Genomic DNA, 16,662 nt, shown 5'->3' with positions numbered 1-16,662 from the left:
TTGGATATAGCCAGGTTATTTGCAAGACAGCCTCTTCCTCAGGGTACCATCCCATCAGGTCAGATGGGGTGGGCACACTCCAGGTCCCTTCCCTTAAATGTTACCAACTGGAGGGACCGCAGAGATGTGCCTTTTCTGTGGCTGCCCCAATCCTCTGGAACAGCCTCCCCCTGAGATTCAGAGGGCCCCTACTCTGCTAGCCTTCCAGAGGGCCCTGAAGACCTGGCTCTTCCCCCAGGCATTAGGCTAGGCTAGAAGTGAACCCTGCAAATGTACAAGCATGGGGAGTCCTCGTGATGTTGCGGCCCTGTGCTTGGGTACATGGTATTGTCATGGGGTTGGCTGTTTTATTATTATTTCATATTCTTCCAAGCCACTTAGGGTCATCTCTTATCAGACAGGTGGCATATAAGTTTCGAAATGAATGAACGAAGAAAAGCACGTCCCAATTTTGTGCTATCGTAGGCACCGTAAAAAGGAAAGGCAGACCCTCTTTGGCAAATTAACTGAGCGTAAGTCAGCGTACGCTCCCCAGATGCTTTGCACACCTGGCCAGCTCTCCGAGTCGCTCACCTGCTTGGTGCCGCGGAAGGCATAAACATGATACAGGACGGGGATGACTGACTTCTCCGGGAGCGAAGGGAGCAGCCTTTTGTCGAGCTTGAGCGTCTGGACCAGCAGTTCCACCAACTGGAAACCCAGCTGCATCAGCAGGCTCGGGGGCCAGACGCACTGCTTGCTCGTCAAGGAAGGACTGTAACCGGCTTCTGCTCTCAGCTTCTCCCAGTATTCCCGTGGCAAATAATTATTCACCTGTAGAGGCAAGGAAAAGGGGGAAATTTAAGTTCCGGATGCCAAGTCTGATGCCCGACCCCGTTTGGACTCATGCCCTGCATTGCTTATGCAACTGGGTATGCAGACTTCTCTGGGTGGCAGGAAAGGCTGCGGTGGAGGACAGAGATCTTAGGAACATGGGTTGCCAGGGGGAAGATTTTTTGGAGTTGTTTGGGGGCAGGCAGGAAGTTGGGTGGGGGGCACGTACGCATGGGAAGACAGAAAACCCAAGTGACAGAGAGGGAAAGGGACAGCCACCTTCTGTGTGGAGCCCTTGCAAACGCTGGGGTCGTACAGCTGATAAGAGCAGCAGGGAGGCAGCAGCAGATGGGATGGCTAAGTGTGCATTCAAGGCCAATATATTTGTGGGTTCCTTCCCCCCCTTAGTTCCTTGAGGAAGATGCTCACATTCTCGCTGAACTCTAGGGTTTCAGGGGACCCCGTTTGGAACCCCCTGATTTAGAGCATTTGCCTGCAGATTAACTCCCTGCTTGACTAGCTGAGCAGGTTAAGTGACCAGGAACCATTTTTAGTGCAGAATCAGAAGCCGGTCAGAGAGTCGGTCTGTCTAGTTAAACGTCAGAGATTTGGGGAACTGGGTTCTTGGCCTTTTGAGTACTGAGCTAGGGCAGTGTTTCTCAAACCTGGCAACTTTAAGGTATGCGGACTTCTTAAAGGGGGAGTGTCATGACCTCGTTGCAAGGCACAAAGAGCCTCACAACGTGGATCATGATCATTAAGGAAAAGGAGGAAGAAGATAATCAAACCAGGGATTAACACAAGCACCCAAAGACACCCACACCCATGATCCCATAAACAACTGAAAGGAGAGACGTCAGAGGAGTGAAGATAAGGAGCACATGGTGCCCCGGAGGACACAACCGTTGCAGGGAGACAAAGAGGACACCGGAGAAAACGCCCAAGCAGCCATCAAGGGTCCCATCAAGAGGGATCGGGGCATTGAGGGGTGGGGAAGCCCGGGGCAATACAGGAGGGTATAAAAGGGGCACCCCCACACTACCTACCCCGTTCCCGTTTTTCGTTCTGTCAGCTATCATTCCAATAAACCAGAAATCCTTAATATCCATTAAGTGAGTCTGTGTCTTATTGCGAAGCGAGGCTGGCCCTGACATAAAAACGGGAACCCCAAAAAAATTTTTTTCCACCTGGTACCTATCCAACAAGTTTGTGAGGGACCCAGCCAGGCATGGAGAACCAGGAACCGAGGAGGCGCAACCCTTCGGCGCCCGGCGACGAAGCCCCGCTCTCGCAGGGCGGGATACAGCTGAGGTCCGGGCGATGCAACGCCCCGGTAAGTATGGGACCCAGCTGGGGGGAAGCAGTGGGGGAGGGACCCACCCCGGCGCCCCGGAGCCCGCGAGGCACCGGGGGCGAGACGAGGGGACCCTCTCCAAGCCCGCAGGCAACCCCGGAGGAAGCGCGAGACGAACCGCCACCTTGGGCGCTCGAAGGCGAGGGCGCGCCTGGCACCGCGGCGGGAACGAGGGACGATCCGTCCTCTACCACGGCCAACGGCGAGGGCGAGCGGAGCGGCGAAAACCTCGGCGGGAAGCCGGGGACGGCGGAGAGGCTCGACGCGTTGGAGGAAGGGATGCAGGCGGTGCGGCAGATGCTCCAACAGCTGACGGCGGCGCAGGGACTCTGCGACGGAGGCGGCGCAGAGGCACCCCCGGACGAAAGGCGGCAGGGCGAGCGGGGCGGCGGTGACGGCGGAACCCGACCCAAGGAGCCCAACCGACGACCGGAGGCGCACCGGGAGGCGAGACGGGGTGGAGACCCAGCGGACGGCGGCGACCACGGCGGGACCCGACCCCAGGAGGCCACCCACCGAGCGGCGGCGCGCCCGGACGTGAGACGGCGGGACAACCTCGGCGGCGGCGGCGTCCGGCCCCAGGAGCCCACCCCACGACGGGAGATGCGCCAGGCTGAGAGGCGGAGGGACGACCCGGCGGGCGGCGACGGCGACGGCGGAGCCTGGATCCAGGAGCCCGACCGAGGGAGAACACCCCGCCCTCCCCCCCGAGCGACGGGACGACGACCTTGCGAGGAGACCCAGAGAGAGGCACCAATGCCGCAAGAGAACCGGAGACACCCCGACCCGCAGCAGCTCCCGCAGAGCCCGAGGCACGACGCAGAGGGGGCCAGGAGCCAGACCAGGACACCCGCCAAAGACTTTGGCATAAAGTTCGATGGGGACCCCTCGAAACTTTCCTTTTTTTTGACTAACGCGAGGTACTACCTCGAAGAATGGGGTCCCTGCTTCAGAACTGAGCGGGGAAAAATCAATGCCCTGGCCATAAAATTAAAAGGGCGGGCCGCCGATTGGTACGTCCAATTGTGCCAATCAGGCGCCCGGGCGCTGCAGGACAGCACTGAATTCCTGCAGGCACTAGAAAGGCACTTCAGGGACCCCCTGGAGCAAGAAAAGGCAAAAAGGGCGCTAGAGACACTTAGACAAAGCCCGTGCTCCGTGGCTGAGTATGCCATGGAGTTCCAAGCCCTAGCCGGAAAAGTGGACACTTGGTCTCAATCGACACTGATTGAGAAGTTCAAACACGGACTCAACTTAAACGTCCTCCGGTGGGCGCTTGGCCGCGACAACCCCAGCTCCCTCACGGGGTGGATCCAGCTGGCAGCGGAAGCGGAGAACGCTCATGACACGTTCCTCCACGCAAGGAGGGAAACGCAACAGATGGAGACAGCGAGACCCCCACGCACCAGCGCAAGGCAGGTGAGGGCGAGACCCCAACCCTGGAAGGAGGAACGGGACAGACGCTTCGCTAAAGGGCAATGTTTCACGTGCGGCAGGGAAGATCACAAAGCAGCCGCATGCCCCAAAACGACGCCCAGAGAGAGCCCAAGGAGGGCACAAACAGCACCAACCCCAGCGCCAAGAAAGCGACCAGCAGCAAAGGGGGAGTACCGACGCAGACACGGCCCCTACAGTTCAGAGGAGGAGGAAAGCAACCCCGATGAGGCGGCGGGAAACGACAACCACCTGGCCTAAGGGGCGCCGAAGGACAGGTGGAGGACACTGACAGGCGCTTCGACAAAGGGGTGAGTGAGGAATGCCCCACCCTCTACGTCCGTGTCACCCTCACCCATCGAAATAAAACCGAAAAGGTCTGGGCACTCATTGATTCGGGTTGCTCCAAAAGCCTCATGCACCCTGACCTGGCAGCCGCACTCGACCTCCGCTGCTATCCACTTCAGCACCACCTGGTGTTCTCGCAGCTCGATGGATCTGCAGCGGGAGGGGGCCCGGTCACCCAATACACCGGAGAAACCGCGCTACGGCTCGGCAGCCACGAGGAAAAATTGGCTTTCATCGTGGCACCGGTGGGGCAACCCCGACTCATACTGGGGATCCCATGGCTCGTGCAGCAAAACCCAGTCATCAACTGGAGAACCAGAGAGATTAAGTTTGCTGACGGGCGTTACCAAGCACCTTCAGGGAACAGGGTTCCCCGAGCAGCCATGGGGGGGGCGACGACGACTGCGGAACACAGAGAGACAGCACTGCCAGAGGGACTGCCAACCAAATACGGGGATTTCGCCGACGTTTTCGGTGAGAAAGAGGCGGACAAACTCCCCCCCCACAGAAAGACGGACTGCACCATTGAACTGGTCCCGGGGGTACCCCTACCCAAACCAAAAATATATGCTATGACCCAGCGAGAGCTAGCTGCATTAAGGGACTTCATAGACAAAAATCTGGCGAGAGGTTTTATCGAGCCAGCAAACTCTCCAGTGGGAGCGCCAGTCCTCTTTCGCGAGAAAAAGGACGGGTCATTGCGGCTCTGTACAGACTACCGCGGATTAAACGCAGCAAGCATTTCAAATAAATACCCCTTACCCTTAATAAAGGACATTTTGTCCCACCTGGTAAAGGGTAAGGTATTCTCCAAACTGGACATAAGGGAAGCCTACTACCGCATACGGATACGGGAGGGGGATGAGTGGAAGACTGCTTTCAATTGCCCATTGGGGGCGTTTCAATATAAAGTACTCCCATTCGGATTGGCAGGAGCACCGGGGGTATTCATGCAGTTAATTAATGAGGTCCTGCGTGACCACCTTTTTAAGGGGGTTTTGGTTTACCTGGATGATGTACTGATCTACACAGAAACAGAACGTGAGCACGAACGCTTGGTAAAGGACGTGCTCAAGAAACTTCGCAAGGCAGAGCTGTTTGTAAAGCTCTCCAAGTGCGAGTTTCACAAAAAACAAATTGATTACCTAGGGTATAGGATTTCTGCTAAAGGGATAGAAATGGACCCCAGCAAGGTCCAAGCCATCCTGGCGTGGGAACGCCCACGCACGAGGAGACAACTGCAAAGCCTCCTGGGATTCACTAATTTCTACAGGGGGTTCACGCCCAGGCTGGCAGAGACTATTTTGCCCCTAACTAACCTGCTAAAGACTAAGGGCTTGGGGGACACGCGCAAATCGAGGAACCCGGGGGCGCTACTGAATTGGACAGCTGACTGTCAAACGGCTTTCGAGAGACTGAAAACCCTCTTCACAGCTGAGCCAGTGTTACAACACCCCGACCCCACCAAGCCTTTTGTGGTGCAGGCAGATGCCTCCGACTTTTCCATCGGAGCCATCCTGCTCCAAAAGGACTCCGACAACCACCTAAAGCCCTGCGCCTACCTTTCCCGCAAATTCTCCGAAACGGAGCGGAGATGGCACGTATGGGAAAAGGAGGCGTTTGCAGTGAAGACAGCCTTGGAAACGTGGCGACATCTGCTGGAGGGGGCCTCCTGCCCCTTCGAGGTCTGGACGGACCACAAGAACCTGGAGGCACTCAGCACACCAAAACGACTCAGCCCGAAGCAGGTGCGATGGGCTCAGTTTTTCAGCCGGTTCAATTTCACGCTGAAATTCATACCGGGCAAGAAAAACTTCTTGGCAGACGCCCTTTCATGACGGCCACAGGACGACACGCAAGCCTCCGACATCGTAGGAACAGTATGGACCGAGAAACAGCTCGGCTGCCCAGCTGTCACACGGAGCCAGACAAGGAATCAGTGCACGCCAGCACGAACGGCGGGGAGCGATCGGAGCCGACGCTCAATTTCACCGAACTGGCAACAAAGACTCACACAAGCACTACAGCAAGATACATGGTTGCAGAATAACCAACAACATGTATCTTTCAAAGACAACATCGCCTGGAAAGAGAAAGCCTTGTACGTGCCTGAATCACTGCGGGGGGAAATCTTACACAGAGCGCACGATGACAAATCTGCAGGGCATTTTGGGTTTGTAAAAACCCTCCACCTAACGAGGAGGCAATTTTGGTGGCCAAACCTCAGAAAGGACGTAAAAGACTACGTAGGCAACTGCCCCATATGTGCCACCACCAAACGTAAAGGAGGGAAACCCCACGGGCTGCTGCAGGCGGTAGCCAGCCCCTCCCGGCCATGGGAAGAAATTTCCATGGATTTCATTGTGGACCTCCCACCCAGCCAAAGAAAAACTGTGATATGGGTGGTAAAAGACTATTTCTCGAAACAAGCACACTTCATCCCGTGCGCGACTATCCCCTCCGCACAACAGCTGGCACGTTTATTCCTAACACACATATACAGGATCCACGGCGCCCCCTACAGGTTGGTGACCGACAGAGGCACACAATTCACGTCAAAGTTTTGGCGGGAATTTTTAAAACTAATCGGAACCAAGCAAGCACTGTCCACTGCGTGGCATCCAAACACGGACGGATCCACAGAGATCCTAAACTCAACACTTGAACAGTTCCTGAGGGCATTCATAAATTATCAACAGGACAACTGGGTAGACCTACTACCTTTTGCAGAGGTGGCCTATAATAACGCGGTACACCAGAGCACTGGCCACACCCCTTTTAAGGTGGTCTATGGAAGGGACTTTGTACCGATACCAGAATTGCCGCAACCTGAAACCCTGCCCTGCTCACCAGATGATTGGGCGGCACAGCTGGCAACAACCTGGCCAATCATCCAAACGGCCCTAGCAGACGCACAAACAACGTACAAAAAATATGCGGACAACCACAGGGCGGAGGCACCGAACTACAAAGTGGGAGATAGGGTCTACCTCTCCACTAAGTTCATAAAAACCTCGCAACCCTCGAAGAAATTGGCACCGAAATTCATTGGACCTTTTAAAATCATACAGGTAATCAACCCAGTTACTTTCAAACTGGAACTGCCTTACAATTTGAGACGGGTCCACCCAGTGTTTCATTGTGCACTACTGAAGCCAACGAGCACATCCAAATGGCATACGGAAGAACCTCCACCCCCACCCATAATGATAGACAACCAACAACATTTTGAAGTAAAAGAAATACTGGACTCAAGAAAGCAAAGAGGAACACTACAATACCTCGTGAGATGGAAACATTTCTCACACCCAGAGTGGGTCCAGGCACGACACGTCATGGCTAGACAACTAACAAGACAGTTCCATGAGGCATACCCGGAGAAACCAGCACCATAGAACATCTTTGGGGGGGCAGCATGTCATGACCTCGTTGCAAGGCACAAAGAGCCTCACAACGTGGATCATGATCATTAAGGAAAAGGAGGAAGAAGATAATCAAACCAGGGATTAACACAAGCACCCAAAGACACCCACACCCATGATCCCATAAACAACTGAAAGGAGAGACGTCAGAGGAGTGAAGATAAGGAGCACATGGTGCCCCGGAGGACACAACCGTTGCAGGGAGACAAAGAGGACACCGGAGAAAACGCCCAAGCAGCCATCAAGGGTCCCATCAAGAGGGATCGGGGCATTGAGGGGTGGGGAAGCCCGGGGCAATACAGGAGGGTATAAAAGGGGCACCCCCACACTACCTACCCCGTTCCCGTTTTTCGTTCTGTCAGCTATCATTCCAATAAACCAGAAATCCTTAATATCCATTAAGTGAGTCTGTGTCTTATTGCGAAGCGAGGCTGGCCCTGACAGGGAGGGTGTGGGGGTGCGTGCGAGTGGCTGGTGTGGCGTGAGCTCAGAGGGGGTGAGGGTGGGGAGGCTTACCCCAGTGACTTGCAACATTCCTTGCCAGCTTCCCCATTGACTTTCTGGGGGAGCCAGCAGGGAAAGTTGCAAATGGTGAGCACGTGACTGCGGGGTGCTTGGCAACTGGTCGTAAGTGCAAACGGGTTGCCAAGAACCCACATCATGATTATGTGGCTGTGGGGTGCTGGGATGGCTGGAACTCCGAGAAGTGGTCATAACCACCATTCGTTCAGTGCCATCGTAACTTGGAATGGTCGCCTACCAAACGGTCATAAGTCGAGGACTACCTGTAAATATTTTTCAAGATAAGGATCATTGGCTATTAATTCATATAACTGCAGATGGTATAGAAAGAGGTGAAAACAGGAAAAAAAGCAAGACAAATTCAGTGCTTCTGCTTCTTGAGAGATTAACATCAAGCACAAGTAAGAACTGGACATACATTCAGACTTTTATCACTGTTGGGTTTTACATGGACTGCAAGAAAGATACACCAAACAGACTGGGTGTGGAACAACAGCAAGTATCGTATGAGGCAACAATAGTCTGAATCCTGCAAAATTATGAAGACATCTGGAAGCCAAGCATCCAATCCTAAAAGTCCTGAATATTTCAAAAGAAAACATGCAGAATTCCACAAGCAGAAAACAGCACTTCGAAGATTTTTGTGTAGCAAGAAAAATAATCAAAGAATCGATTTGTTTGGTTAAAACATTAGCCTCCAAAACACAAGTTTAATTTTTTGTACATTGGAATTACTAATTTTGTATTTACATTAAATAGTTCGGTTCTCATTATATTGCCAGTTTTCTAATCACCAGTGCCTTACTTCTTGATCAGAAGTTCCAGGAATTTTTATTTTTTAAACGAACAGGTACCGTGGCCTGAGAAAGGTCGAAAAATTCTGCTCTAGACCAATCATCTTACCCTAGAAAGTAACCTCGAAAAAGCGAGTTTTAGCCCCAAACTGCCCTGAGTTGTTGGAACCCAAAATATTAGAGGATGAGAGTGGTAAATCAAGGAACTCGGGATGCGTTTAAAGGTCACCTAAGACAACTGAGAGAGCCAGTTTGGTGTCGTGGTTAAGGCTAGAAACTGGGAGACTGGGAGTTCTAGTCCTGCCTTAGGCACGAAGCCAGCTGGGTGATCTTGGGCCAGTCCCTCTCTCTCAGCCCTGGGAAAGAGACAACAGCAAATGAGTTCTGAAAAACCTTGTCCAGGCAGTCTCCAAGAATCAGACACGACTGAATGTATTAAAAAAAACAAAAAAGACAACTGAAGTTGGATACCTGATTATCTTTGGCAAAAAGTTGGGCATAGCTTTCATAGGTCTTCTCAAAATTCTCCACTGAAAGGGTCCGGCTTTTTCTAAGAATGGTGTATTTATTGTAGACTCTGGTACCTAGATCCTTCGCCAGGATGTTGAGGCTCTCTCCAAGGGTCGGCAGGCTGAAAACCGTCTGAAAAGAAGGGACGACAGAGCAAAGGCAACCTTATTTATTTATTTCTTTAACAAAAGGGAAAACACACGAAGATACATATGTTGTCAAAAAAAAAAAAAACACTTAGAAGTGCTTAAAAAATAAGTGAAGAAAATTAAAAAAAGGTATGTTGTTGCAATAGTAAACGATTAGAATTCTATATATAATTATCTAATGCAAACATTATGCAAGAGTATGTCTATACACACACACACACACACTCTGTGTGGGTTAGTGTGTGTGTGTGTGTGTGTGTATTCATACACAGTATATATGTATATAAAAAATAGGAGGAAGAAGCAGTATTAGGTGTGTTTGCCGCCCTGAGTTATTTCTAATACACTTATATAACTATGCTTTTTTGTTGTTGCTGTTCTTAGCTGCCATCCAGTCATTTACGACTCATGGCGACCCCACGTATGACAGAATGAAATGCTGTTTGGTCTTGCGCCATGTGCCTGACTGTTCCAATGTTCGCAGCCTTTGTGGCTGTGACTGTATCAATCCATCGCATCGAAGGCCTTCCTCTTTTCCGCTGGCCCTCGACTTTACCAAACACGATGTCCTTTTCAAGAGCTCGGTCTTTCCTGACGATGTGCCCAAAATATGAGAGTCTAAGCCTAGTTATCTTCACCTCTAGGGAACATTCTGGTCGTATTCCTTCTAAAACTTATTTGTTTGTTCTTCTGGCAGTCCCTGGTATTTTCAGTAATCTTCGCCAACCCCACAATTCGAATGCATCGATTCTTCTTCTGTCTTCCTTTTTTAATCTCTTCCTTCCAACTTCCACAGGCATATGTGGGAACTCAGAAGACCATGGCGTGAGTCAGACGCACCTTTGTTTTTAAACTGACCTCTTCACTTCTGAAAACTTTAGATGGGTCTTTGAGGGCAGATTTTCCCAGCGCGATACGTCATTTAATTTCTTGACTACTACTTCCCTTGGCATTGATCGTTGATCCAAGTAGAATGAAACCGTTTGTTCTTTTTCTTTCAGCCTACTATATTTTGTATAAATGAGTCCCATATTTCATTACACTCATCCATACAACGTCTACATCTTATAGGCAATCCGCTCATAGGTAGCAAGTATAATCAGATCTTCCATCCATTGAGTAAATGTGGCCATACCTTTCCAATGCTGCAATATCAGTCTTTTGGCCATAGTAAGGGTATGGAGAATCCATTTACATTGTCCAGTTGTTAAATTCCATGTATTAGGTATATAATTCAAGAGAATATTATCCTCTGAAAATTTTAGCTTTTGTTGCACAGTAACATTTATATAGGTGGTCCTCGCTTAACGACCACAATTGAGATTGGAATTTCAGTTGCTAAGCGAAGCGGTCATTGTGCAAATCTGGCCCAATTTTATGACCTTTTTTGCAGCAGTTGTTAAGTGAATCATTGCAGGCATTAAGTGAACCATGTGGTCATTAAACAAATCACATGGTTCCCCACTGATTTTGCTTGCCAGAAGCCAGGTGGCAAGGTAAAAAAAAATGGTGATCACGTGACCACGGGGACGCTGCAACGGTTGTGAGAACTGGTTGTAAGTCAGTTTTTTCAGCACTATCATAAGTCTGAGCCATCACTAAACAAATGGTTGTTAAGTGAGGACTACCTGTATGGTCTACTACTTTCTCCCAAAACTTGGTAAGTATAGGACATTATAAAATGTGTTTTAAAAAAGCATCGTCCTTATTATCTACTGTCTAAGACAGCATTTTGCTGGAGATGTAATAAGGACAGAGCCAAGACAATCTTAAGAGACTGAAGATGTGGCCAGTAGAGGTTTTTAACTTGAAGAAAAAAAAAAGCTAGAGGCAACATTCTAATTTTTTGTTGATTTTTATTACTTAGTATTTTTATAACTGTATTACTTACCAGCAAAATTTAGGTTTACCCCAAATTAACTGCCGTTAATGATTTTTTTTGGTGATATTTATTTATTACGTATTATTTTTATTATTGTATTACTTATCAGCAAAATTTAGGTGTAGCCGGTGGTATGATCCCAGGCAACTGCAGTTGATTCAGCAAACCAGGGTTAAACCAACGATGGCTTTGTGTAGTATGTGAACTCAATCTTAGTCCCCTCTTCTCCCAGAATCATTGGCTGGGTTCATACATGGCACTAAGCACCAAGATATGCATTATTCCATTTGGCTTGTCAAGATGGTGAGCACAACTGTGCAATCAGAGCTCACTCCCTTATACGTGGGGCTTCAATCCCACGGCTTTGGCCAACAGCTTGCCTTTTCTGACTCCTCCCTGTAGACAACCCTTATTAATCTACTGGGTGGATCCAGTTATTGTGGCTGGTAAATCATAATATGTAACTTACGGTGAAGCTAAGCCATTGCTGTTTAGTGAAAAAAAATCCTTAAATTAAGCCAGCCATGGCTTAGCAAAATGGACAAAACCAGGTCTATGCCCAAATTTGTTGCCCATTTTGTGCCAGGTCAGATTGTTTGGTCCTTATTTTCAGTAGCCACTAATCACCAGCCGGGAGTTCTCTTGCCTCCCATGTATTTATCAGATCTATACCCTACTGCAATCTGTTTGGACTCCTGGAGATCTTACCAACCAGAATGTACAGCAACAGAATTAAAACATCCGCAGTTGTAGAAATAAATCACCCACAGTCGTAGTAATAATAATGATAATAATAATAAACCAACAAACTCACTCTTTGAGTGAGATAGGCGGTGACTAAATTTGAAATATAAACAAACAAACAAATAAATAACAAACAACCTATACAGGTAGAACTTGCTTAACGGTCACTCGTTCAGTGACCATTCAAAGTTATGACGGTGTTGAACGAATGGTACTTTTGACAGGCCCTTGGGTTTGTGGCTGTCGCAGTGTCTCGGCAGTGATGTGATTGCAATTCGGGCGCTTGGCGACCGGCACACAATTATGATGGTTGTGGCGTCCCACATCACGTTGTCGCCATTTGTGACCTTCCCTGCCAGCTTCTGACAAGCAAAGTCAATGGGGGAGCCAGCAGGAAGTCGCAAACGGCAGTCACGTGACGTCGCGCTTAACGGCAGCATGGGATTCGCTTAATGACGGAAGTACCGGAATCGCGGTCGTAAGTCAGTATGGTCACATGACATTGCACTTAACAACCGCGCTGCTTAGCAACAGAGTTGCCGGTCCCAATTACTGTTGTTAAGCGAGGACTACCGGTACATAAAAATTCACAGACCAATGCACGTGCCCAAGTGGGGGAGAAATCTAAAGAGCCACAGGCAAAGCCCTGTTGCATTGAGTCATGCAAAAAGGAGTAGTGTTTGGATGGTGCAGGTGCCGTCTTGACTTTTTTGACGCCCCTGTCAACGCAGCATCCGATCTATTAGCAAAGGCTGCCTCGCCAGTGCTCCCCGGAAGAGTCCTGTTTACAGTAAGGAGAGAAACCGAAGTGGGGGGACAGTATTACCTCCACAGGGGGACTGACCCACTGGACCAGTGCTTCTCCAGAGAAACAGCCCTTCTCGACCTCCTCCCCTCGCCAACGGGGAGAAGCCACAGAGGGGCAGCCAACACAATCTACCTGCATCAGGAGATCTACATATTCCTTTTCCTTCAGCACGCAAAGGAAGGGATAGATGTCTAGCTTGGCGGAATGCCAAATTTTCTCCCGGTCCTTGAGTTTCTTCAGGTTGCGAAGAAGAGCTGTCTGCCAGTGGGAACGGATCTTGCTCAAACTTGTCCGCTGCGGAAAGGGAGCGGGAGAGAAAACGTAATTCACTACACTGCAAACGAAACGTTTTGCAGCGTGCAAAATGTTGAGTCAAACTCTTCTGAATTTGAAACAGCGGGTTGATCCTGAGTGCAAAACACCCTGTCCTGAGAATGAAACAACTGCTCTGGGCATGGATGAGGCGCTCTGCATTCAAAATAGGGCATTCTGAATTGGGAACAGGTGGATTTGAAACAGAGTGCCCATCCTTATTAAGTACCATTAATATGAGTTCTCTTGGATTGAGGCAGCAGATAAATCTAACGAGTAAGTAAAAATAAATACTATATTTGGGCAACATAGTAAAAAAAAAGGGCTTTGGATTCACACTGTGCAGCGTGCCATAACGTGCTTTGCATGTCTGTGCACTCAGCCAATGGCAGTTTATCCAATAAGCTGTATAGGAGTCATCTGCAACATATGGTATAAGGACTGTAACAGCCACTATGCAGGACAGACAGGCAGAAGACTAGCAGAGCCATCCACGAACACCAACTGGCAGTCAGAAGACACGATGGGAACTCCTTAATCTCACCACACAGGGACAGACTCAACCATAGTTTCAACTGGGAAACGGTGAGCATCCTAGACAGAGCCAAAGCCAAAAAAGCTGGGGAATTCCTGGACGCTTGGCCTTCAGACGAATCAGCCATCAATAGACAGGTAGAGATAAACCACATTTACAGACCATTCAAAAGAGACAAGGGATGAACACCAGCAAACAATCGAGCGGAGAACATTGCCCCAGCCAAGGAACCACCAAGCAGACAAACAGTCGAGCAGAGGACATCGCCCCAGCCAAGGAACCGCCAAGCAGACAAACAGTCGAGCAAAGGACATCGCCCCAGCCAAGGAACCGCCAAGCAGACAAACAGTCGAGCAAAGGACATCGCCCCAGCCAAGGAACCGCCAAGCAGACAAACAGTCGAGCAAAGGACATCGCCCCAGCCAAGGAACCGTCAAGCAGACAAACAGTCGAGCAGAGGACATCGCCCCAGCCAAGGAACCGCCAAGCAGACAAACAGTCGAGCAGAGGACATCGCCCCAGCCAAGGAACCGCCAAGCAGACAAACAGTCGAGCAGAGGACATCGCCCCAGCCAAGGAACCGCCAAGCAGACAAACAGTTGAGCAAAGGACATCGCCCCAGCCAAGGAACTGCCAAGGAGAAAACCACACCCTACCAACACTGGCAGGGCCAGCTGCTGTATATCAACAGGGAGCCAACCCCACCCTTTGGGAGCCCCCAAAACTGGCTGGGGAATTCTGGGAGCTGAAGTTCACACATCTTCAAACTGTCAGGGTTGAGAAACACTGCCCTAGAGGAAAGAATTAATCTACTAGCCAGCATAATCAATGGGGCCTTGGCATTGCCCAATCTTGTGAAAGTATCAAACTGTAAAATCATGCCAAAATCATTTGCTGTCCTTTAAGAGAACCCTGATGATTCGGATCCTTCTCCAGATCCTCGGCCAGGATGCTGTCAGCCCACTATGGAAATTTTGGTTAGGAATTGGTGTGGTATTTTCCCCCCATGAAATGGCCTCTTTACTGTTGCTTTAAATCAGCGTTTTTCAAACCTAGCAACTTTAAGATGGGTGGACTTCAGCTCCCAGAATCCCCAGCAAGCATGGCTGCCTGGAGAATTCTGGGAGTTGAAGTCCACACATCTTAAAGTTGCTGAGGTTGAGAAATGCTGTTTTAAGCTGTGCTTTAAACTGGTTTTAACCCTTGCAATCAGCTCAGAGTTTTGTACCAGTGGGTGGCCCTGGAAATTGAAATTGTGAATGAGGATTTCAGTCATTTTCATTTCACTTCATTTGGGGTAGCTGCAGACTTACCAACTTGATGGTAAGTTCTGCCATCAAGAATTTACCACTTAGTTTTCCATATTACAGCTTGCTTACAATAAAATAGCAATATGAGATCACCTAAACTCTTCACGGGCAGGTAACGGCGTTCCGTGTAGTCATGCTGGCCACACGACCACAGAGGAAGTGTCTACGGACAAACGCCGGCTCTTCGGCTTTGAAACGGAGATGAGCACCGCCGCCTAGAGTCGGACACGACTGGACTTAATGTCAAGGGAAACCTTTACCTTTACCTAAACTCTTCCTAGCCCGTTGTTTTAGACAGCCACTCCTTCAGGGCACAGCTTACCAAACTCTGGACATTAATGCTTTCCCTTCCAAGGACTCAGCCATGGATCTCCTTAGAAACACGATGTATTTGTCATTCCCCCTTTTATTCTGGCCAGAAACACAACCACCTCCTCAAGAATGAATTTTACCGCTTTGACAGTAGTAGCCGTGATAGGCTTAGCGGCTTCCACCGACTCAATGGTGACCCTGTCGGAATTCTCCATGCTGTATTGTTTCTGAAACCGCTGCTGCAGATCTTGCACTGTGAAATTGAGCTTGGCGTAAGAAATGGGCTTCTCCTGGGGGAAAAGAAAGAGGAAAGGAAGCAGTGGGGATGTCTCAGCGCTTGCCTTTCCAAATCAGCAGAAAATTAAACCACCTAAAAAAATTTGCCATTGCAAGATGTGCAGTGTTTGGATCCAAAATGGACGCAGGTGCTTTGGATCCAGCGCAGGCGCCCTCTTTCAGTCTGCCAGCTGCTCCTTAAAACAAATGCGTGTTTACTGAGCATGAAATGTGGTTGCTCCCTGCCACGGCCTCCTTAACTCAACCATGCTTTTCCTGAGCTCACGTGACTATGTGCCAGCCAGGAAAGGGTGTGGCTGAAGGCTGTTACCTGTTTCACCAGGTCAGATAGGGTGGGTACCCTCCAGGACCCTTCCCTTAAATATGGTCATCTCCTGAAGTGTGTCTCAACCTCGGCAACTTGAAGAGGGGTGAAGAGAGTCCAGCCCTCTTCAAGTTGCCAAGGTTGAGAAGCACTGATCTTGTGGGATCTAGGAAGCCAACCTTTCCTGTAAAACCGTTCCCCCTGCCCTGTGGAACGCCCTTCCCCCGGAGCGTCAGCCCTTCAAGGTAGACCAGAGTATTAGGTATGTTCCCCACCTTGAGTTATTTATAAAAATAATACAGGCAGGATAATTAATAAAATACATAAATACATACAGAGATACATTAGTGGTTTGTCTCTGCCTTCTTTTGAGCTACTTTCCCAACTTTTCGGGAAAATAAATAAATAAATAAATAAATTGCCTTCTTTTGAACTATTTTTCCAACTTTTCAGGGTAATAAATAAATACATACAAACATACATGAGTGGTTGTCTCTACCTTCTTTTGAGCTATTTTCCCAACTTTTCAGTTTAGACCTGGACTTTTGGTGGCCTATCCTCCAAATACTAACCAGAGCCAACCATGGTTAACTTCTAGACATGGTCAACAACGTGCCACTTTTTGCTGATAATTTCACAGTCATTGCCCACCATTCAACCGGTTTAATTTGAATGAAGGGTAAACATTAAGCTAAAATCCAAATTTATTATTGATGTGGCCCGGCCCAGTTTCTGCCTTGGCCTCGCTCACTCCTGGGGAAGGAGGCCTGCAGACTGCAGAAACAGAGTGTCAGCGCCTGATCATTCAAGCA

General features: G+C 49.5%; 1 protein-coding gene across 1 annotated transcript in view; it reads right to left on the bottom strand.

The window, feature by feature from the left end:
- The window catches only part of POLRMT (RNA polymerase mitochondrial), a 54,429-nt gene that overhangs the window by 29,560 nt on the left and 8,207 nt on the right, over window positions 1-16,662 (bottom strand). Inside the window, exons 6-9 of the mRNA XM_063290895.1 lie at window positions 15,390-15,539; window positions 12,913-13,074; window positions 9,159-9,329; window positions 574-813 (exon numbers count right to left, since the gene is read on the bottom strand). Of these exons, the coding sequence (XP_063146965.1) occupies window positions 574-813; window positions 9,159-9,329; window positions 12,913-13,074; window positions 15,390-15,539 (723 nt within the window). The remainder of the gene's footprint in view (window positions 1-573; window positions 814-9,158; window positions 9,330-12,912; window positions 13,075-15,389; window positions 15,540-16,662) is intronic.

This window comes from Candoia aspera, chromosome 1 (assembly GCF_035149785.1).
Source record: "Candoia aspera isolate rCanAsp1 chromosome 1, rCanAsp1.hap2, whole genome shotgun sequence".
Taxonomy (NCBI): Eukaryota; Metazoa; Chordata; class Lepidosauria; order Squamata; family Boidae; genus Candoia; species Candoia aspera.
This window is presented reverse-complemented; position numbering and strand designations above follow the sequence as displayed.